At 41.9% G+C, this 24,882-nt stretch overlaps 1 protein-coding gene across 2 annotated transcripts in view; it reads right to left on the bottom strand.

The window, feature by feature from the left end:
• Positions 1-24,882, bottom strand: part of USP6NL (USP6 N-terminal like) — a 160,707-nt gene that overhangs the window by 6,496 nt on the left and 129,329 nt on the right. For both annotated transcript variants that reach the window (XM_077758522.1, XM_077758523.1), the window contains exon 13: positions 23,806-23,958. In XM_077758522.1, coding sequence (XP_077614648.1) covers positions 23,806-23,958 — 153 coding nt within the window. The remainder of the gene's footprint in view (positions 1-23,805; positions 23,959-24,882) is intronic.

The following is a 24,882-nucleotide window of genomic DNA, read 5'->3' as shown; positions in this document are numbered from 1 at the left end:
TGGAGAAACAATACCCTTTAAAGAGCTAAGCTACCCCAGAATCGGAATTAAGCCAAAAATAATCTTTGTGCTCTTCGATTCCAGGGATTTTTAAATGTTTTAAAAGGAGGCTCTTTTTTTCCAAACCAAATTTCATATGAGGCCCCAACATATAAAGAAAATATAAACACAGCTGCTCTGATAAAGTGGAAAGTCACCTCTTTTCTTCTTCCTCAATCGGGCAGCTGCTCAGAGGCCGAGGCTCAAGCCCTAGTTCTGCCTGCCCTGGGTAGATGGGAACAGAGCCTCAGGGAAGCCGTGTGCTCTCGCGGCAGACACGAACGGGGCCCAGGACCCATGTGCTCACCCCCAGCTCGCTGCTGGCTGCCACCGTGCCACATTCATTACACTCCAGAGATACTTTTGATGGTTTTAGCGGATTCTAACTTTATTTTGACAATATTGTCAGCTCTCGGTTTTGCACATTTGAAAGCACACAAATCACTAGACTTGGCGATTACGGTTTGTTTATATGTATCAAGCAAATACTATGGCCCAGGCACTGCCCAGGGAGCTGGCAATCCAGGAAGGACACGAACGATGAAGTCCCCATCCCCGTGGAGCACACATGCCAGCTGGGCAGAGCTAGGAAGACAGCACCAGGGGAAGGCAGTGGAAGTGAGTCGGGGTGGGGCGGGGCAGGGCAGGATCATGCAGGGCAGAGCTCCGGCGAGCACAGAGGCGCGCCGTGCCTCGAGCAGGGGACAAGCAGAGACCAGCTGGGGAAGAGGAACAGCAGTCACACCACACAGGGCCTTGAAGCGTATGGTAAGGGCTCTGAACTTCCTTCTGAGTTAACTGCCAACTACTGGGGGGCTTTTCAGCAGGAGAGTAACATCACCTGATACCTATCTTATCAAGTTCACTTTGGTGGGCTGGACTTACATTCTGTAATATAATAGTTAATAGCTAACATTCATTAAGCACTTACCATGCGTCAGCCACCACCTAAAAAGCTACATATACAGCGTTTAGCAATAGGCACATAATGTAGGTCACTGCTATGACCTCCCAATGTACAGAGGAGGAAACCGAGGCAGAAATGAACTTGTGCAGGGGCTCCTGGCTGGTAAGCGGCAGGTGCACAATTCAAAGCTAGAGGTGCTTCTGGCTTTGAGCGCTCTGGGACAGAATTATATACTCGTGGGGTCCACACACCTGTCTGGGCGCCGGGTGTGGGAGCAGAGAGAAGGCAGATTTGGGGCTTAAAGACAATAGTAGAGGGGCACCTGGGTGGCTCAGTCGGTTAAGCATCCAACTTCAGCTCAGGTCATGATCTCACGGTTTGTGGGTTCGAGCCTCACGTTGGGCTCTGTGCTGACAGCTCAGAACCTGGAGCCTGTCTTTGGATTCTGAGTCTCCCTCTCTCTGACCCTCCCCTGCTCATGCTGTCTCTATCTCTCTCTCTCAAAAATAAATAAAACATTAAAAAACTTAAAAAAAAAAAGACAACAGTAGATACCAGTCAGTGACAGGGGTAACCAACATCCTTCTCGTATCTTTTTACTGTAAGAAAGACATTTTGTGGTCATGGACACGATAGTTTAAGTGATGACCCAAACAATGAACTGCTCATTGATGATGAAAGTTGTCCCTGGTAATAAACACTGTATATGAAATCGTCTGAGGCAATTCCACAGCAGGTCTGACTAGTCTCACAGGAACTGCTAGCATCAAGGTAAAGGAGGTGACCCACATGCAGGCCGAGTCGAGAATACTCACATGTAGCTACTTAGCCTATTGGGTCAAAAATTAACAATAAAAATAAAAATAAAATCAATCCGTGGTCCCAAAAGCTTTTACCAGCTCTACAAATAGTTATCCACTTAGTTCCAGATAAACGTAGGAATTCTGTCTTCCCTGTAGACAGGTAATGCCAACAAGCAAAATATCAAGAAGATATAAAGGCCTATGTAATCGAAAAAACTAAACTTCAGACTTTCTAGTCCCCACTTGGGCCATTTTCTAAGGGCACAGCACAGGAACCTGAATGGCAAATTCAATGGCTGGCTGATATCCCATCAGATAAAAATATCGGCCAGTCATCACAACACAACACCCTTTCTAGGTTGGTGAGTAGGAAGCTGATGAAAAACATAACCATTAAAAGGAACAGGGAAACACTGGCGCCCAGAGTGGAGAATTCATGCCTGCAAAATGTGCTGTCATGGGGACAAACCCGGATTAGCTGTAGAGACTCTCACGCTGAGCCCTTTAAGCTGCCCCCTTCTCCACCACTTGAGTGGCTTCTGGCGGCCTGCAGAGAGAGCCACCAACATTTCAGTTCATATGAAATCATTTGAAATGTTTAAAAAATTCTCCATGGCAGTGTTAAACACACCACCACCAGATTTCAAACTGAGCTGTTGCTGCCCCGCGCACGGATGTGGACACCCTAGAACATCCGTCTAGGAGTGAAATGTTTCTTATCCTGGACGGGGAATGCTCACGTCCGTCCGGCTTTCAGTGTTGCAATCTGTATCAATTCACAGCCCATGAAAACCGAACTCCCTTGTAATTAGGGTTTTCCAAGGTTAGCTAACTGCTAGGGACTGAATGTTATGTCCCCCCCTTCCCCCCAAGAACGCATATGCTGGAACTCCCCAGTGTAACAGTACCTGGAGATGGTGTGTGGGGGTAATTAGGTCATGATGGTGACCGGATGGGATTAGTGCCGCCCCCCACCCCCACCCCCCCGTCTTCAGGGTGGAGCAGTGGACGGGGCCACAAGGGAAGTATGATCTGCCCTGTTTTGAATCCCCCTCTGTAAAGGTTTCTAGGAAAGCAGCCAAGTCGCACCACAAGGTGGTCAACAGTGGACTGAGGAGTGGCCCCTGGCAGAATGGGGAGGAACACCCCATAGGAGGAGCAGAGGTCAGACAGGGAGCTCTGGACCAGGTGGGGGATGGCCCTTCTCCCTCCATCATCACACCCTCCCAAACATACCAGACAGGTGCCACTCAGAGGGAGGAAAAGCCCAACCCTGATTCCCGTGTGAAGCGCTGGGCAGTGCCTGGCACGCGGCAGCCCCGGTGAGGACTGGCACGGTCCGCGTCCTCTGAGATGGCCAGGGTACTCGAGCGGGGTTTAATTTACCACAGGATAGGTCTGTGTGTGTTCTCTCCTTCAGCAAAGTCTGTGCCTAAAAGCTACCTCACTGTTAGGGGCTAAATTGTGTCCCCTCAGGATTCATGTGTTGAACTAGCCCCTAAATCCCTCAGAATGCGACATTTGGATATAAGGACCTTACAGAGGTAATTAAGGTTAAATGAGGTCACAGGAGTGGGCCTCTCAAACAGTATGACTGATGTCCTTGTAAGACGTATGGACACAGACGGGGAGACTTTGTAGGAAAGACCATGTAGGAAGACACCCAACACTTTGATCTTGGACTTCCCAGCCTCCAAAATTATGAGAAAATACTTCTCTGTTGTTAAAAGCCACTTTATCGGGGTGCGTGGGTGGCTCAGTTGGCTGAGCGCCCGGCTTTGGCTCAGGTCATGATCTCACGGTTTGTGGGTTCGAGCCCCGCGTCGGGCTCTGTACTGACAGCTAACTCAGAGCCTGGAGCCTGTTTTGGACTCTGTGTCTCCCTCTCTCTCTGACCCTCCCCTGCTCACACTGTCTCTCTCTCTTTCTCAGAAATAAATAAAAACATTAAAAAAAAAAAGCCACTTTGTCTGTAGTGTTCTATTATAGCAACCTGACCTAAGATACTACCCTTAAGTCTATATCCTCAGTCTCCAAACTGACTTGCTGTAGTAAATACAAACTGAATGAACGGATTGCCTTTTTCTGCCACTTAAAAATCACATATTTCATTATACTGAAATTATAATTTATAATTACACTTTTATGGTCCTAGCATATTTTCAATGTCGACAATGTAATGAAACCAACTGTAGCAATTAAAAAGTATTTCACATAACGTCAAAGACAACTGAAGAAAACAAACGTGGAAGGCAGACACTGGTCCATAAGGTTTCATTACTTTGCAGACTCCCATATGCCATTTTCTATGTCTTGTGGTCACCAACATATGCCAGGGACGGCCCACTTAGGCTTGGCTTCCACGGCACTGCCACAGACATCCAGCTATACTGACTTATTGACAATGACGGACACGAAAGGGCATCTTTGTAAACCTGTTGTCCAGAATTTAAGCAAAATTCCAGATTTGGACTAAGTGAACCAGAGTAGAAAGGGGTTAGTTAATAAGGGACCAATTCAGTGGAAAGATTTAAAAAGAAACAAACAAAACAAAACAACAAAAAAACCTTGGGGGAGGTGGAAGGAAGAAAGTGGGGAAAAAGACTATTATGAGAGAAAATGGAACATCTCTGGTGAAATACAGCCATGTCGCACACTGGTCCTATATTCTAGTGTCTACAGACTTTCAATCTGAAATCCTTTAGATACATAAAAGGCATATATATTGGTAAAGACTAGCAGGACACAGAGTAAAATTAAAATGTAGGATTATGGACATAAGGCATGTTTTTCTCAGGAAAAGGAATAAGAAGATTGAGAAAAAAGTAACAGAGAGACCAAGGAGGTAATTCATGTATGAAACAAAATGGAAAGGTATGAATCATACATACATACACGGGAGACTTAATTTTTCAATATAAAGGGTAAGAAAAGTGTTCACCTTACATTTAACACTACCTCATATTCAAGTCAATACAAAAGTTTTCTAAAGAAGGGGCATTAATATTCTGTGTATCTACGCACCATAGCAGAAGTAAAAGAAAAGTTTAACATGTTCCATTTTCTGAAGAGGAAAGAGGATCAAATTCACTGTGGGGAAAAAAATCGGCAGCCGTCCTAAAATGTCAAAAGAGTAGCATCTCTAAATTCTTTCATGGTAGCCCATGACACATTTCCCTTTCCCCTAGTAGACAATAAATAACCTAATTAAAGTAACTTCTTCTTTTGTATTCCTACCTCTAGTATCTAAGATAGTAAGGGAGTCACAAGTAAGGTGCTGACAAAATGTCCATTCATTCATATGTAATTAATATGAATTATAGTAATGACACACTGTTCGTATAAAGAGTGCAGAAACATAATGGTTCTTTCTTTTTTCCTTTCATTCATTCATTCATTCATTCATTCACTCATTCATTCATGGATGGCTTAAAACATCAGAACTTTATTCCCTCACAGTTCTGGAAGCCAGAAGTGTGAAGCCAGCATCACTGGGCCAAAATCAAAGTGTTGACAGAGCCACACTCCCTCCAGAGGCTCTAGAGTAGGTCCAGCTCTTTGACTCTCCCAACTGGTGGTTCCTGGCATTGGCTGGCTGACTTGTGGCCACATCAATCTTCAGGCCCAGCATCTTCGACAATCTGTCTGCCTCTTCACACCACCTCCTCCTGTGTGTGTCAGACCTTCTAATGCCTCCTTCTCACAGGGATACGCGTCATTGCATGTAGGGTACACTTGGATGATTCAGAATAACGTCCCCACCTCAAGGTCAAAACTTAACCTCTTATGGACATTGACTTCCAGGCTTTGGTTTACCCGCTTGTACTTTCAAATTAAGGCTTCTTGAGAGACACTTTTTTTCTGTCTTCCAATAAAACTTTATTTAAAAAAGAAGAGGCTGGTCAGATTTGTCCTTTGGATTAGAGTTATTCAAACTCCAATTTAAAGGGTAGGACTCATTCTAATTTCACCAGTTTTTCTTTTCTTTTTTTTTAGGGGCTCACAAAGTCTTTTTTGTTCTTTTCTTCTTTTCTTTCTTTTAACAAAGACTGTCTATAAGCCTTGCAGTTTAATATAAAAGGTTAAATTTGATAAAAGTATCATAAACCTTGATAAATATACAACTAGAGTATGAGATGCTAATTTACATCTTTCTGAATAGAATACAGGAAAAAAGACGTTTTAAGGAATAAGGAGTCTGAAAAATACAACTAAAACTATGTTGATCGATATTTTCTATCCATCTTTGAATCTAATAATGTTTTATACTATTGGTACTGAATTTCTTTTTTTTTTAATTTACTTTTTAATTTACATCCAAGTTAGTTAGCATGCAGTGCAATAATGATTTCAGTAGCAGAATCCAGTGATTTATCCCCTACATATAACACCCAGGACTCATCCCTACGAGTGTCCTCCCTAATGTCCCTTCCCCATTTAGCCCATCCCCTCACCCAGGACCCCTTCAGCAACCCTCAGTTTGTTATCTATATTTAAGAGTCTCTTGTGTTTTGTCCCCCTCTGTTTTTATATTTTTGCTTCCCTTCCTTTATGTTCATCTGTTTTGTATCTTAAATTCCACATGAGTGAAGTCATACGTATTTGTCTTTCTCTAATTTCACTTAGCATAATATGCTTTACTTCCATCCATATTGTTGCAAATGGCAAGATTTCATTCTTTTTAATTGTTGGGTAATACCCTATTTTGTATGTGTGCACGCGCGCGCACACACACACACACACACACACCTTCTTTATCCATTTATCTGTCGATGGACACTTGGGCTCTTTCCATACGTTGGCTATTGTCAATAGCACTGCTATAAACATTGGGGTACACGTGCCCTTTTGAAACAGCACACCTGTATCCCTTAGATAAATATTTAGTAGTGCAATTGCTGGGTTGTAGGGTAGTTCTATTTTTAATTTTTTGAGAAACCTCCATACTGTTTTCCAGAGCGGCTGCACCAGTTTGCATTCCCACTAGCAGTGCAAAAGGGCTCCTCTTTCTCTGCATCCTCACTAACACCTGTTGTTGCCTGAGTTGTTGATTTTAATTATTCTGATGGGTATGAGGTGGTATCTCAATGTAGTTTTGATTCATATTTCCCTGATGCTGAGTGATGTTGAGCACTTCTTCATGTGTCTGTTGGTCATCTGGATGTCTTCTTGGAAAAACATCTACTCATATCTTCTGCCCATTTTTTCATTGGATTATTTGTTTTTTGGGTGTTGAGTTTGATAAGTTCTTTACAGATTTTGGGTACTAACCCTTTATCAGCTATGTCATTTGCTAATATCTCCTCCCATTCTGCCACTTGCCTTTTAGTTTTGCTGTTTCCTTCACTGTGCAGAAGCCTTTTATCTTGATGAGGTTCCAACAGATCATTTTTGCTTTTGTTTCTCTTGGCTCTGGAAATATGGTGAGTAATAAGTTGCTGCGGCTGAGGTCAAAGAGGTTTCTGCCTGCTTTCTCCTCAAGGATTTTGATGGCTTCCTGTCTTTATGTTTAGGTCTTTTATCCATTTTGAGTTTATTTTTGTGTATGATGTAAGAAAGTGGTCCAGTTCATTTTTCTGCATGTCACTGTCCAGTTTTCCTAGCACCACTTGCTGAAGAGATTGTGTTTATTCCATTGGATATTCCTTCCCGATTTGTCAAAGATTAGGTGGCCATACATTTGTGGGTCTGTTTCTGGGTTTTCTATTCTGTTCCATTGATTTGTGTGTCTGTTTTTGTACCAGTACCATACTGTCTGGATGATTACAGCTTTGTAATACCTCTTGAAGTCTGGGACTGTGATGCCTCCCTCCAGCTTTGGCTTTCTTTTTTAGGATTGCTTTGGCTATTTGGGGTCTTTCTGGTTCCATACAAATGTTAGGATTGTTTGTTCTAGCTCTGTGAAGAATGCTCTTGTTATTTTGATAGGGATTGCACTGAATATGTAGATTGCTTGGGTAGTATTGAGATTTTAGTAATATTTGTTCTTCCAATCCATGAGCATGGAATATTTTTCCTTTTCTTTTGTGTCTTCTTCAATTTCTTTCATAAGGTTTCTATATTTTTCAGATTTTTTTACCTCTTTGGTTAGGTTTATTCCTAGGTATTTTATGGGTTTTGGTGCACATAATGGTTATTAATACCCAAGATCTACCAGCTAAGAAATTAGATGTAGCAGCCTTTAGAGAGGAAAAAATTCCCATGCAGACAAAATGACACTGTATCTAATTAATTCCTAAGTGGTAATCTCTCAACAGGTACAAGGACCTTGCAGCAGGTAGAGGGTGAATACCTCAAATGTACAAAGACATAGAGAGGATAGAGCCTCTTTGCTCCCCCAGAGATTTCCAGTACTTCTTCCAGGAAGAAGGCAAAACAATGTGAAAGAGGCAGCAGATGATCTAAGAAGGAGGTTTCCAAAGTGTGGGCACTTAAAAAAACCCAACTCCTTCCAATTTTAAAGACAATAACACACGAGACTAGGGAGGATAGGGTATTCATAGGTGCCGGGCTCAACAGCAGATTAGGGCTTGTTTAATTTAAAACAGTGGCCGGTCACACCTCGTTTCTGTAGTGATTGGTGACCTGCGGGACATGCTAAAGACTAACAGGTGGAATAACACATGGCTCATGATCCCGGCATCAACATCCACCTTCCGTAAATACCCACTGCCTGGCAACACTGGGGGATCAGGCCATGTTCATGTTATTCCCATAGGTGACCAAACACCTCTGACCAGTGTACCATTCTCAGTAGCCCAACAATGCTCAAATGTACACACGCTGCCTGCATTTCAGGGCAGGTCCTCGGCCCTCGGGGCGACACTGGCTGTGAAGGAGGGCTGTGTCTCTCGAGAGGAGAGGGAATGAGGAGCAGGAAGAAGTGACCGAGAAGAAAAGAGGGAAGGAAGAGGTGAGGAGAGAAAGCAGGAGAGAGGTAGGAGGAGGTGTGACGGGTAGCGAGAATAACGGAGAGGACCAGAAAGAGAAAGCAGCAGAGCGGAAGGGCAGAAGGTGGAGACAGACAGAGGGAACCGAGGTGCTGAGCAGCGGCTCCCTTCCTGGGGCCGCTCAAGTCTGAGCGGGGGATCTGCTCGTGTTTCAAATAAACTGGGCAGGGCAGAGGCCTTCTGCACTCCAACGGCAATACCAAAGCTCAAGGACTTTGTGCCAGGGCAACCCGACCTCGGCAATTATGAAGTCTGGAAGAAAACTCTACTGGATGTTTTTGTAAAGGCAATTCTTTTCTGAAAATGAATTATTCAACTTTCACGGAGCTGGAGATATCTCTGTAGACCCCTCACGAAGGACAAATGCCATCGCCAAGAATATTTTCATATTCTAATAAATATGCTTTGCCCTTTTCCCACAAAAGTCGATCCAAATAAGCATTAAACATTCTTGTACCATCTCTCCTTAGATCCATCTGAACTGACGTGAACCCTGCCACACATATACGCACTAACAGTGCTGTGCTTGGCTCTGCTTGGTTTACCTGTCTCCTTTCACCCCTTGGCAATCGAGTGGAACTACAAGATTCAAGCATAACTGATGTCAAAGCAGATGGCTATAAATAGGCAGTATGTATTAGTGTTTATTATTCATACTTTCATTCTCAGCTTCTTTTCAGGAGCCACAATATTGTGTGTGCTCATCCCATTACAGATGCCTGCCTAGAACTTAAATTCTTCTCTTCTTGAAAACATAGGTGTTTAAAAGAATTACTGCCCTAGTCTTAAAGGGCAGGAAAGCACCACACTTCCTATCATATACAGTGAGACATCTTTGTGAAAATATCACATTGATGACAGTTTTTGCCAGGATTCCGTCAAAAGTGGTATTTTTATGCCAGTGCCAACTTGATATATTTCAGAATAAAGGCAAAAAAGTTTATTAGTTTTTTTGAACGTCTTTCTTTGCAAAACAAAAACAGTAAGTAAAAAGAATATTATATAGCCATCCCTTAAAAAAAAAAAAAAAAAGAGTCCCTCAAATCCCCTCAGGTTTGTTCATCTTTGATCTTACTCAGGTCTCTGCCGCCACCCAGTGGACATAACGCTCAACTACAAGCCTTGCAGATTAATTGTCTAAGGCATTACCAGCTTTATGCATCCAACAAGAAACACAGAATTACAGCAAAACGCTCTAAGTGCTTTCTCTTGTGAACAATATCCTACTTATAAATATCAACAACAGAATATATGTACTCTGACTCTTCTAACAGTTTTCAGTAAGAAATGGTAGGGGCTGTTGTCAGGAAAATTGTTCTGGGCAAGTCATCTTAGTCCTCTCCAGATCAAATATTAAGACCAACTGAGTTTGAAAATATTGTCACAGAATTAGTCATTTCAAAATATATCTGAAAAATCAAGTGGGTTTATATCTGTTTAATGTGCCCTCAGCCAGAAAAATGTACAATTCAAGCATTATTACAGCCTTCAACAATCATACCCCCTTTCTGTTAAGTGACCGAAACACAGGAAAACCGTGGATTGCGAGTAACTTGTTCTGAGTGTTCTGCAAGACAAGCAAACATTTCTAATAAATGTTAACTTGATAAATAAGCGATGTCTTTCAACATGAGTACATGACCCTGACTGTCACATGCTCACAACTGAGCCAATGGTTCTTGTCTCTCTCTCTCTCTGCAGGGCTGTGGGTGACTGTCCCATGCTCGGATGCTCGGCCTTAGGCTGCGGTGTTTGGCAGAAATCAGTGATTTTTCAGAACGGTGGAAGGTGCCCACAACTGGCACTAGTATATTTTTTTGTCACTTCTAAGCACCTATGGACAGTCCTTTGCTTTTCCAGACAAGAGGAAGCTTAAGAATGCTTTGCTTCCTTCTAGGGCAGGCTGCCTGCAGAAAATACCTGCTGCCTCATTGCCACTTACATTCAACACAGTCTATGACAAGTTTGTCAATACCGTACTGTCGTCAACACCCGTGCGAGCGTATACAATGGCCCCCATGCAGAAAAAGATTCCACTGAGCCAAGAGATAGCAGTGATTCCTTTAGTGATAGTAAAAGTCGCCCTGCACAGTAGCCCTCCTCTCTCATCTCCCTCACACCAGCCACAAAGGGAAAGGTAAGTGCAGGTTAATTTCTGTTTCTTTATATTGTATTTTCTGTATTACTTTGTATTATATTACATTATTGTAATCATTTTTGTGTTACTATTTTTGGGTTGTAGAATGAATCGTCTGAGTATCCATTATTTCTTGGGGAAATTCCCTTTGATTTTCAAGTGCTTTAGTTACAAGCATGCTTCTGGAATGAATTAGGCTCGCAAACCACGGTTTTACTGTAGTTTGCTTTCTAATTTATAGCTGTGAGAGTAAAAACAAATTTTTTTTTTTTAATTATTGTAGTTAGGTTTGCAGGCTTGACTTTTTTCTCATCGTATAAAATTTGAAGGACGGGGAGGCAGAGAGAATTACTTAAACATATTTGTCATTATTAATATATTTAATGTCACATACATTCAATAGATCTTTGGGAAATAACAATTTTTGTGTTTCCTAGTGTTGCAATTCATATATATAGTAAAAAATGGCATAATATCGGTTTCTATTCTATGAACAAAAGTGAAAACCCATCTAAACACTCAAAGGGTGGGAGAGAGTTTCTTACTTTTTTAACTGACAAACAATACAGGTGGATGTGTTTGCGTGCGTGTATGTAATCAGGATATGAAACAGTCCCAGGACCCAAAAAACTGCCTCATGCTAACCTTTTGTAGACCATAGGCTTTTTATTATCTAAAAAATAGACTGAAACTTCATTTGTTCGTTAAAAATTACTGACTGATGCCTATCAACGCCAAGCACTGCAGTTGCGCTGGGGTGATCACCGCCCTCTGGAACTCTGTCACATGCACATGTCAGAAGAACACGGGAAGCACAGCACTGCAAGCATATGTGAGGGAAGGGATGTGGGGGGGTGGGTGCGGGGTGCTACAGGCCCCAAATCCCGCTGACTGGCTGTGCACTGTGGGAGGCTGGAAGTGGCTGGGAAGGCTCCTTGAGGAGACGATGCTTAAGCCAAATGGTGAAAACTGAATGGAGTGGATGTAGGCAAAGGGGCCTGGAAGTGTCCTGGGCGTTCTTGGGGGAGTAGTACATCCTAAGGGACAGAACTGTGGGTGCGCAACACAGCGGAGTGACTGTCGGCAGCAGCCAGTCTGCTGTGGCGTCTGGTGCTGCCCTTGGGGCAGGCTGGGCACCAGCTGGGTGACGCTGGGCGATACCTCACCCCGCAGCCCGTTTCCTCATCTATAAGCTACCACTGCTGACACTGGCGGTGGCACGACCATGAAAGCTTTTCAAAAACAAAGGCCACCTAATGTAAGAATCACGGCCCTTCTAGATGAAAACCAAAAGAACACAGGAGGATTCCACCATGTTCAGAGATCTTTAAAGGTAAAAGGTAAATGTAAAAGACCAAAAACACGTCAAGTCCAATCCTCCCGGGTGGAAAGCAGCAGCCTCCTCCGGGAGAAGGAAGAATGAGCCTGGGTGCAGGGGGGCCCGCAGTGTCTGGGCTGCGTGGCTGAGCACCTGATGGGCGTGGACCCAGCAAGAGTCAAAGGGGATTCGTCCTGTGACTTCCGTCACTGACGAGAATTCAGTTGGGAGTCCTGGCTCCTATTTCAACTGACAAAGTACCTTCCAAATTTATTTGACATACATTTTTTAATTCCTGAAGATCTAGAACTATAAAAAAATTGAAGAGAATTAAACACAGGATTAATTCTGTATTTTTTTGCATTAAGGAATCTTTTGTATTTAGTATTTTATAAATTACATCAAGAGAACTTGGCCAACTTGCCTTTTCATGCCAAGTGAAAGTCATTGGTTTGAACTTGAGATCTGAAATTTATACACAGTAGTGTAACAAATTTTTAAGGGACTCAAGGTTCAGCAAATTCTTAAATTATCAGAGTTAGAAATTAATTCAAGAACTAGGGACAGTTTTGTTTTTAAATTTAAAAGTTGGTATGTTTAAGGGATTGTATATATTAACTTTATAAATCAAATTTAAAATGTTTGTAGGAGTTTATTTGCAAATAGAACAAACATTGGCATTGACATTAACCAAACATTAACATTCCCTTTAAAAGAGAATGGTAAGTTTCCCCACGTCTACTAACTTTTGTAAGCGGAATTAACAAAGTAAAGAAAAACTAGGTTCCTGGATTTGTAACTTTAAGAAATTAAATACTAATTTTAGGAACCTAAATAATTCGTGCACCAAAAGTTATCCTGAAGGATATTAACAAACTTGTGTCAACAAATACCTTATTCCAAGGGGCTGTTGAAAAAAAATCCAGTGACATGCTGTAAGTCATCTATCACGCAGGACTGAAAAGCCCGCTCTCACTGTTACTATTTCCGAAGTGTCTGGGGGTGTGCGGGGGAAGAAGGGTAGAGGTAGGAAGAACAAGCAGACTGGAAGAGGATCTTGGGTCAAACTACGGAGTCTGGGTCTCCTCCCTTCAGCACGCAAGTGTCCCCTGAACAGCTGGCCATTTCACAAGGTCACTCTGGTAAGACAAGGAGGTGAGCCACACGGGACTCAGAGCTTCCCGGGGGGCGGGTGAGGGGGTGTGCGACACAGCCCTGCTGGTGAGGCTGGAGAGGAGGGGGAAGCTAGAGAGAGATGAGGAATCGAAAGAAACACGACCTTGGTGTCTGAACAGTCAGTGAACGGACTGCTAGGAAGCTGGGATAATGCAGAGAAGATTTTGGAAGAGTTTGGAAGAGGGGTAAGGGGCACCCCGGTGGCTCAGCTGGTTAAGTGTTTGGCTCAGGCCATGATCTCAAGGTTTGTGGGTTTGAGCCCCGTGTTGGGCTCTGTGCTGACAGCCAGCTCAGAGTCTGGAGCCTACTTCAAATTTTGTGTCTCCCTCTCTCTCTCTCTGCACCTCCCCGGCTCATACTCTGTTTCTCTCAAAAAGAAATAAACATTTAAAAAAAAAAAAGAAGATGATGAAGTAAAGTTGAATGTTTTACCGTGACCAGAAACACACAGGAAAAATGGGAAAAATGAACATCTTCCTACATCCAGTCCCAAATTTTGATTACCATTACAAAATAACATACAAAAGAGAAATGGGAATTCTGAAACTGGCAAAGTTTTGCTATAAATAAACAAAACAAAAAATCCAAATTTCCCTAGGACAGAAAAAGACACGTACCACAGCTAAAAGCAAAAAAATGCTTTCCTTTCTTAAAAAGATGCCTTAAGCTTCATGTTGTCTGATACCTAAAATAGGAGGTAACAATTACAATGGCTCTCTCAATTAATCTAAGAAAAACGTGCTCTTGATTCTTCTAGGTCATACGGGCATAAGCGATAGCCAGGCCACACGAGCAGTCACAGTGGACCAACACAGGCTTTTCACCCAGAGCGATCTCCCTAAGTGACAGATTCTTTGTCAGTGTGAACAGAAGACAGGTAGCTGAGGAGAACCAAGGGATATTTCCACCTCAAGATGGCGAGCCAATAGGGTATGCCAGCAACGATGTGAGTCATTTCAGTACCGTGTCAACTACATGTACTTTTATTTATACTGGGTCTTCAAGTTGATTCAGATTAAGAGATGGGGAGCTGAAACTTTCCAACTACTTTATACACATTTACTACTAGCAGCGGTCAACAAGAAGGCAGGATAGAATTCATTAAAAAGAAACAACACAAGATAGAATGCAAACGTCTGGAAAGCAGATGAGCGACATAAAAGAAAAGGCTTGGAATACTCACAACAAACAAAGACTAAAAACACAAACAAGGACATATGATACGATACACGGTGTCAGCAAATTAGGAAGAGGAGGTAATGTTTGATGATAAAAGACGGCTACAAAGAAGCAGTGCACGTTTACGTAAATATATGTGCTTTAAACACAAGGTTATATGTAAAAGCAAAGGAAAAGGACTTGAAGAATATTCCCCAAAATGAAGTAATGGATAGCCTTCATACTTCACTCAATATACTACAAAGATTATCTAGGGTTCTTATGAGAATATATTTGTAAATTGGGTAATAAAACTGAGGAATAGGGGATTTTTTAGGGTAAGCTAGAAATATCTTGCTGCACATAAAAGTAAAGAAATGAATAATCAAAGACTAATAGTGTTGAGTCAGAAGAACACAGGAATCAGTTTAAGGGAGATCCCACTGGCCAAGGGAGAAATATGTAAATATTACAACAATAATAAGTATATCCTATTGAAACAGTAAGAATATATCAAATTTCATGGACTCACAATGAGAAAGCCAAAACAAAAGCTCATTTTTCTGCCACTGGAGATAATCAAGTACATCAACTCCTAACTCGGAAAACTGGGAAAAGAAAACAGCTAAGCATTTATTCTGCTTTTTCAGTAGGAAACACATCTTAAGGTAACTAAGGAGCCTCAGTTGATGAAGGAGAAAAAATGCTTTGTTACAGAAGAAAATCTGCTGATAAATGTAAAAGAAAGAATGGAATTTGAAAATTACTACTTTACAACCTATAATAAAATATTTGTTTTTGGCAAGGATTATTAATGGAAGCTGAAACCAGCGGGGAAAGATGAAAAGGAAAGTGGTTATCTGTACAATGTCAAACATTATGCCACAGATCACTTGTAATTAAAAAGTCTCTGCAATTAAGAAAAATCTTCTTTTTTAAAGTTTGTTCATTTATTTGAGAGAGAGAGAGTAGCATGAGCATGAGGGGTAGAGCAGGAGGGAGGGAGGGAGGGAGGGAGAGAATCCCAAAGAGGTTCCCCGTTCTCAGCCCATGGACACTTAACCGACTGCCACCCAGGCATCCTACAACTGGAAACTTTTTTTTAAAATGTTTTTATTTATTTTTGAGAGAAAGACAGAGTATGAGCAGGAGAGGAGGAGAGAAAGCAGACACAGAATCTGAAGCAGGCTCCAGGCTCTGAGCTGTCAGCACAGAGCCTAACACGGGGCTCGAACTCATGAACCGTGAGATCATGACCTGAGCTGCAGTCGGACACTGAGCTGACTGAGCCACCCAGGTGCCCCCAACTAGAAACTTTTAATATGAAATTGGTATTAGATGCTATTTGAGAATTATACTGTTAATTTAGATTTGATAATGGCACTATAGTTAGCCAGAAGAAAGTCCTTGTTTCTTAGACACAGAGACTAAACTATTTAGGGTGAAATACCACGAGATCTTAATTTGCACTAAAAACTTATTCAGGGGTGACTGGGTGGCTCAGTTGGTTTAAGTGTCCTGACTCTTGACTTTGGCTCAGGTCATGATCTCATGTTTCATGAGTTCAAGCCCTGCTTCAGCCCCTGCACTGACCATGCAGAACCTGCTCGGGATTCTCCCTCTCCCCTCTCTCTTTGCCCTTCTCCCGCTCATGCTCTCTCTCAAACAATAAACTTTAAAATAAAATTATTCAATAAGCTATGTGATAGATACATGGGGGTGGGAAGGGTCTTTAGCACTTTTTCTTCTGTACATGGTTGAAAAACTTCTTGCAAAACTTTATACAAATACATTTAGAAACTGAGTGAACAATTTTCTAAGAATATATAAATGATGCACAGGGACCTGAGAAGACAAAATAAATAACAAAACAAAAACCAATAATCAGGCAAACAAAGTTATCAAAGAGTGATTCCCCACAAAACAAGTGTATCAGACTAAAACAACTTCATAAGTGGGACACCTGGGTGGCTCAGTCGGTTAAGCGTCCGACTTCGGCTCAGGTCATGATCTCGTGGTTTGTGGGTTCGAGCCCCACGTCGGGCTCTGTGCTGACAGCTCAGAGCCTGGAGCCTGTTTCCAATTCTGTGTCTCCCACTCTCTCTGACCCTCCCCTGCTCACAATGTCTCTCAGAAATAAATAAAACATTAAAAGAAAAGTTCCATAAGTGTATTTTGAGCTCTTAAGGAACAATTTTATTTATTTATTTATTTATTTTTTTAAATATTTTTATTTATTTCTAGGAGACAGAGAGAGAGAGAGACAGCGTGAACAGGGGAGGGTCAGAGAGAGAGGGAGATACAGACTCTGAAATAGGCTCCAGGCTCTGAGCTGGCAGTCAGCACAGAGCCCGACGCAGGGCTCAAACTCACAAACCGCGAGATCATGACCTAAGTGAAAGTCGGACGCTTAACCGACTAAGCCACCCAGGCGCCCCAAGGAACAATTCTAATACGACATAAAATTTTCCAGAACACAGAGGAAGAAGGAAACTTTGCATACTACGATGCTAGCATAACCTGGTAATACACGGAAGTTTTAGTTCATTGTTATGCAATCGTACACAGGAATAACAACAAAAAAGTTAAGTAAAATATTACGAAGTATAAATCATCAGTACTCTGATAGAATAATTCATCACAACCAAGCCAACTTTATCCAAGAAGTATAATGGACTGTTCACAATTAGAAAAAACATTAATAAAATTCACATATTAAAAGGTCTTAAAGAGACCTTGCTCATTTGTGCCTAAAAGGCATTAAAAAAAAAAAACTCTCAACATCCACTTTTTTTAATTTTGAAAAAACAGTAACAGTTTGACGCCTTCTTGAGATGAAAAATACATAAGAAGCGTAAGTATTTAAAAGGGAGAAAAAATGCTACTATTTGATGATAATTGTGTATCTAGAATCTTGGAAAATGTGAGGGAATCAATCTGGCTATCCAGCATGAGAGCTACAGAGAACGGGAGCGGCTTCTGGAAGAGTCAGGAAAGCACCAGGAACGCGTCTCCCCCCTAGACAATAGCCGCACCTGCAGAGCGGCTCTGGCAGACCTGCTCGGGACTCTGGGACTCTGCCGTCTACTGAGGGCCTGCAGCTGCTGGGAGACGGCCTCACTGGTAAAGGCACTTATCGTTGTTCAGTTTCAGCTCTGAGCACCGCAGGAATCCCCCCAATCCGCTGCCCACCCGCGCCCCCCAACCTCAGGCAGTTTTACCCAGCTTGTGGGCACGCAGCTCGGGGAACCAGGGCAGGCACGAAGAATGTGTCCTCCAGATGCTGGAGCTCTGGCTCTGCCTGCTGAGAGCTGCCTCCATCACACAAGTGCAGGCGAAGAGGCGGAGGCCACTTCTGTTGCACCTCCCCTTCCCCCACTGTTACAAGCCCCCTCTAGGTGACTGTCAGGGACTTTAAAGGGACAGTCCCCTTTTCTCCCCTTCTTTATCTTTTNCAGACATTAAAGACTAGGATATTCAAAAACTGCTACATATAAGGGGAAAATTAGAAAGTGATCACTCATGTCCAGAGAAAGGTTCAGAAAAGACCTGAAAAGAACTGAAATTTATGATTCTGGCTGATCCTTGACACAGAGAAAGCCTACAACAATAAAACAAACAACCAAAGAGCAAACCCTGGGAGAAAAGGAAGAAAGCTTCAGAGTTACCACACTATTAGATTCAAATGCTCAGTTTTCAACAAAAAAATCACAAGAGATACAAAGAAGCAGGAAAATATGGCTCATTCAAAGGAAGAAACTAAATCAACAGAAAGTGTCCCTGAAAAAGACCAATGGAAATAAACTAGACAAAGACTTTAAAATAAGTGTCTTAAAGAAGCTCAAAGAACTAAAGGAAGATGTGAAGAAAGTCAAGAAAATCAGGTATGAACAAAATGGAAATATGAGTAAAGAAAACACACAAAAAGACATCAGAAAGAAATTCTGAAGCTGAAAAGTACAATAAATGAAGTTAAATGACCCCCAGAGATATTCAAAGGCAGATTTAAGCAGGTAGAAGAAAGAATTAGCAAACTTGAAGACAGGATGATGATGATGATGATGATGATGATGATGATGATGATGATGATGATGATGATGATTTAAAAAGGGGCACTTGGGTGGCTCAGTCGCTTTAGTATCTGATCATGATCTCATGGTTTGTGAGTTCAAGCCCCATGTTAGGGTCTGTGTGGACAGCTTGGAGCTTGCTTCAGATTCTGTGTCTCACCTTCTCTCTGCCCTCCTCCACTTGCACTCTGTCTCTCTCTCAAAAATAAATAAGTATTAAAAATAAAACCATGAAGATAGGACAATGGAAATTATCAAGTCTAAGGAACAGAAGAGAGACCATCAAGCAGACCCACATATGCATTGTGGGAGAAAGAGAGGGAGACAACGGCAGAGAAAATATTTGACAAAATAATGGCTGAAAACTTCCCAAATTTGAGTAAAGACATGAATATAAACAACTAAGAAACTTAAAGAACTCTAAATAAAGTGAACTCTAAGAAACCTACACTGAGACACATTACAATCAAACTTTCAAAAGACAAAGAGAGAATCTTGAAGCAGTAAGACAGAAGCAACTTATCACATATAAGTTATCTTCATACGGTTATAAGCAGATTTTTCATCAGAAACTTTGGAGGCCAGAAGGCAGGAGGCCAATATATTCAAAGCATTAAAAGAAAAACAAAAACAAAAACAAAAACAAAAACTATCAACCAAGAATCTTGTACCTGGCAAAACTGTCCTTCAAAAGTGAGGGGAAAATAAGACATTCCCAGGTAAGCAAAAGTGGAGGGAACGTGTTACCACTGGACTTGCCCTGAGCGAAATGCTCAAGGGCACATGGCAAAACGAAAGGGCACTACACAAAAATTCGAAGCCATGAAAGGAAATCTAGGTTTCAACAGAGGCAAATACATGGGTAACCATAAACATGATTATCACTGTAAACATGATCCGTAATTCCACATTCTCTTTTTATATGTAATTTAAGAGCATAACACTTTAAAAACAACTGTTTGTCTAAAAGCTAGTATTGTTTAACTTCAGTTTGTAACTCCACATTTTGTTTTCTCCATGACTGAAGAGACTAATGGATTTAAAACAATTACTGCTTTATGTTTTGGGGCATAGACTGTATAAGGATGAAGTGTGGGGGACATGACAACTCCAAGGGCTGGGGACGGAGCTGTAAAAGTTATTAAACTGCTGCAGGCTATTAAAGTTGACCCAACCCTCAATTAGAGTGTTACAACTTTAGGATGTTAAATGTAATCCCTTTAAACACACACACACACACACACACACACACACACTATAGAACATACACAAAAGAAAGCAATTTAAACATTTCACAATTAAAAAAATCCATCAAATGGGAAGTAAGGCAGTAATCTAGGAAATAAGGGACAAAATTATATAGAGAAAAAAAATGGCAAAATGATTGAAGTCCTTCCTTATCAGTAATTAAAGTAATGGTTTAAGCTCTTAAAAGAATGAGATTGGCACAACGGATAAAGACAACACCATCCAGCTATACATCACCTTCAGGAGACTCACTTTAGATCAAAAGACACCAACAGACTGAACGTGAAAGGATGGAAAAAGATACTCCATGCAAACAGTAACAAAAGGGAGTGGGGGTAGCTATACTCAATCAGACAAAATAGACTATAAATCTAAAAAAGCTTACGAGACAAAAAAGGACACCGCATGTGAATAAAAGGTTCACTACAGCAAGCAGATCCTAAACTGCGACTACGTATGCACCTAACAACGGACCAGCAAAATACAGGACACACAGACGGACAGGATGGAAGGGAGGAGGAGCTCCACAGCAGGAGCTGGAGATTTCCACACCTGGCCCACAGTGACCCACAGAACAAAACGCAGAAGATAAGGGCACGGGACAAAAACACGGTAAACCAACTAGATCTGACAGAAATTTATGGACCACTCCACCCGACAAACACAGCATCCACGTTCTTGTCAATGCACGAGCCATTCTCTAGGAAGCAGCATATACTACGTCACAAATTAAGTCTCAACAGATTTTAAAAGACAGACATTACATAGACATTACACACGAAGGCACGAAGACAGAAGTCAATTAACAGAAGCAAAATTGGAAAATTCACCAATCTGTGGATATTAAAAACACACCTTAAAACTCTTCCCTTAAACCACAAGTAATTCTAGATGGGCTAAAGATTTAATCATAAAAACATAAGTCACAGGAAAAAACATGGGTAACCAAAAATTTTTTCATTCAGCATGTGGAAAACTCTTTACCTAAGACACAGAAGTGAGATGCCATAAAAAGACTGATTAAATTTTTAAAAATTGTACATGAAAAGTATCTGCAATAAACTGGCCAATTTCCTTTACTTACAGAGAACTTGCACGATCACACCAATAGAAAAGTAGGCAGAAGATGAACAGGGAAATTTATAGAAAAAGAAATTAAAAGGCCCGATAAAAATAAAAGACACTCCAACAAAATTAAAGAAATGCAAGTCAAAACGATGGAACACTCTATCCAGCCAGAAAAATAAATTAACAATTTAAAATGCCATGTGTTGCGTGGGTCTGGGAAAACAACTTACTAGCTGAGGCAGCACACAGGAGCCACAGAGAATACGTGCTCACGTGTCTCTTTATGATGACAGAGAGGAGACTTAAATTCCTGCTTCAGTGATCCCTGAACCATCTTAATGCTCCATATAGAACCTGCAGTCACTGAAAGAGGAAGACAGCGAGCAGGCTGCGTGGCACAAAGTCCAGAAAGTCAATGCTGGAGCAGGAGAAAACAGGTGAAAACCAGAGTCTTGTCCGAGAAAGTTAGGAGTCACCTCCCCACGCTCCCTTTAACTGCCAGTAGGATCAGAGCAAACACCAGCCAGTTCTCTGGGATTATTCAGCTCTCCCTTTCCCTTCCTCCACACCCCCCTCCAGCCACACTCTACCACTTCCTGGTAAAAAGATCTTACAAATTACTGCTACTAAGTTTATTCATGTGTAGAATGCAGATGAGTACTTTTTCGGCGTTATTTTTAGGGAATAAATGACACGATGTGTGTAGTAAGTGGCAGATTAACTAAGCATTCAGGAAATGATACCCGCAGGTTAGATGCTACGTCATCCTATTCTATAATTTATTCTCATGGTTAAATAGTTCTACTATGTATTTTTTCTATGTCTTTTACTCAAACTTAACTCTTTTTAAAAGAATGCAAGATATTTGAATAACTGTTAGGGGCTCCCGGGTGGCTCAGTTAGTTAAGCATCTGACGCTTGGTCCTGGTTCACGTCATGATCTCATGATTCATGAGTTCAAGCCCTGAGTTGATCTCTGTGCTGACAGTGCAGAGCCTGCTTGGGATTCTCTCTCTTCCTCTCTCTCTTTGCCCCTCTCCTGTTCACGCTCTCTTTCTCAAAATAAACAAACATTAAAGAAACAATAATAAAATAAAATAAATGTTAAAGTGGCAAGAACACATTTAGTCATCGCTGCTCCAGGTAAAGAATTAGCAGGGAATGGACTTTACTGCACTGAACACGAGATGACCTCACTTAGCAAAGGTGACGGTTTCACAGGCCGCTGACCACAATCACTGCTGTGACGTTTTGTTTCCTAGAGATTCTGGATGGCCCAGAATGAACCTCAGAGAAACGCTAACTGGACCCCTCAAAATTAAGTCACTAAAAGCAGAGCACTTTGATTTTTACCAAAGGGAAGAAGATGTACCTTCCATGAAGGTATGTCTGCCTGTCCGCACAGACATATCCAAGACTGAAATTGTGTGCCCCAGCAACGGGGAAATGTCCCATCCGACTCCAACTAAGGGCAGAGCCCCTGACCGCACTGAACGCCGCACCTCTCTGCACGCTCTCCCGCTTCCCTCCTCCCTACCACACCCTCCAGTGTCCTTTCTTTTAAAAGGCAAGAAAGGACATGGGCGAAAAATGCCTTTTTCTCAGGACATGATTCATTGCAAGTAATACTCTGAGCTACCCTTGCTGTGATCTTCCCACATTTTCTTTTTTCTTAGCTCTCATCCTCTGCTTCCTTTGATCCTTCCCCAACTGTCCTATTTATTTACACTTCCTGTGTTGTCACTTATCAGACAGTATGAATTCGGTCTCTCCTGTGTGCACCTTGACACAAGACCCATGTCCTTCTCTTCAGTTGCCGGATCTCTTGCACAGCACCCTGCAGAAAATCTAACAGGAGGTGCTGGAAGATGTGCTGAAATAAGCGAATAAGGGGTGCCTGGGTGGCTCAGTCAGTTAGGTATCCGAGTTGGCTCAGGTCATGATCTCGTAGTTCGTGGGTTTGAGCCCTGAATCAGGCTCTGTGCTGATGGCTTAGAGCCTGAAGCCTGCTTTGGAGGGAGGGAGGGAGGGAGGGAGGGAAAGAGAGAGAGAAAGAGAGAGAAAGGGAGGGAGAGGGAGAGGGGGGGAGAGACAGAGAGAGAGAGTGTGTGTGTGTGTGTTTATGTGTGTCTGCCCCTCCCCCAACTGCACTCAGTCTCCCTCACTCTCAAAAATAAATAAACATTAAAAAAAATTTTAAGGGGCGCCTGGTGGCTCAGTCAGTTAAGCATCCGACTCTTGCTTTTGGTTCAGGTCATGATCTCAGGGTTCATGAGTTCGAGCCCCACACAGGGCTCTGCACTGATGGTGCCAAGGCTGCTTGGGATTCTGCCCACCCCTCTCTCAGCCCCTCCCCTGCTTGTTCTCTATCTCCTTCAAAATAAATAAAAATTAACTTAAATATTTTTTTTACAAGAAAGAAAGAAGCAAATAAAATATATTATCTACACAGCAACATACTGCAAGGCACCCGGGACCAGGGGCCACAAAACCCCTGGGCTCCAGGGTCACTACTGCCACCTGCTGGTCCGCAGCTCCGGACAGAAGCATTCCAGTATCAGTTTCCTCTTCTCCAAAAGGGATCTTTTACTTTCTCTGCTATTACTTACAGTTTTACAACATGAGATGATGAACGTAAAGGTCACTGTTTATGTTCATTTAAACCGCCAAGATTACTTCTCTTGATCAGTATCATTTGCCCCCCAAACCTCCTACATTTAACTAGGGGCAGTGCAGTTATTCTATTAGGAGAGGCAGATTTCATTAATGCGTTTATTTGCTTTTTCTTAAAATAAGCACGATGCCCTGAGCAGCTTGCCCTCCACAAGTACACACAATGCTACATTCTGAAACAGAAGTGGTCCGTGGTAATGACACCGTGTTTCCCAACTTTAATTATGATTTAGATATAAGTCCTTGAGTATTTCTTACCAGGTTCTGGAAGGTCTAATTTTGCGCGCTTCAGTTCTACCATAGAAATCTGAAGTTGTTCTATTACAAAGTCATCTTCGAAGAAAAAGTCCTTTGCCAGGGTCTCCTGAAGGAATTCTACGAGTTCTTCCATAGACAGTTTCATTAGGTGTTCTAAGAAAGAAAGAGAGAAGTACAAACACTGCAGCAACAGCTATTTCAGGTTGAGAGAATAATGCATTCTATTCTGGGGTTGTATTTTTCAAAAAGGGCACAGCATACAGCTTGTACATAGCTTTGTAAATACCACTGACGCTCTGAAAGATAAAAATGTTTTCTGGGGCACCTGGGTGGCTCAGTAAGTTAAGCGCCTGGCTCCTGATTTCGGCTCAGGTCATGATCTGATGGTTCATGAGATCAAGCCCTGCCTCGGGCTCTGTGCTGACAGTGCAGTGCCTGTTTGGGATTCTCTCTCTCCCTCTCTATGTCCCTCCCTCTACTCACACGCTCGCACACGTGCTCTCTTTCTTTCTAAATAAATAAATGTAGAACAATTTTTCCTGACATTAAAGCAGTCACAGAGAAAAGCAAGTACTCTGGAGAGAAGGGGGACATGAATTCTGCTAAATACCTTTTCACTGGTTTACTTAAGACTATCCATACCTTCGACATTAATATTAATCCAGAACAAGCACTTGCTAGAGACACAGGCAAGCCAGGATGACGTGAGGGCTTTCTGGTCTACTGTCAGGGAGCTCCACCTCCCACACATGAACCCTTTTCAAGTCTCTATTTTACTCTGTCAGAATTTCCAAAGAATCTAGATGATTAATTTTATTTGTATTTTTACTTATGAAACTAGTTTTACTTTAAAAAAAATTCAAATTACAGATACGAAATAGAAAGCAAAAATCAGCTAAGATCCCACTAGCCACTGCCCTACAAGTAGAATGTGTATACACATGAATCAATTTAAAAACCTGATTACACTTTTGAGTCCACTGCATATATGTACTATTTACTTAGTCGTCTAACACCAGTTAGGTTATTATTATTATTATTTATTTTACTATTTAAAACCACTGTGTGAAAAACCTC

This window comes from Crocuta crocuta, unplaced genomic scaffold, assembly GCF_008692635.1.
Source record: "Crocuta crocuta isolate KB4526 unplaced genomic scaffold, BGI_CrCroc_1.0 scaffold32, whole genome shotgun sequence".
Classification (NCBI taxonomy): domain Eukaryota; kingdom Metazoa; phylum Chordata; class Mammalia; order Carnivora; family Hyaenidae; genus Crocuta; species Crocuta crocuta.
This window is presented reverse-complemented; position numbering and strand designations above follow the sequence as displayed.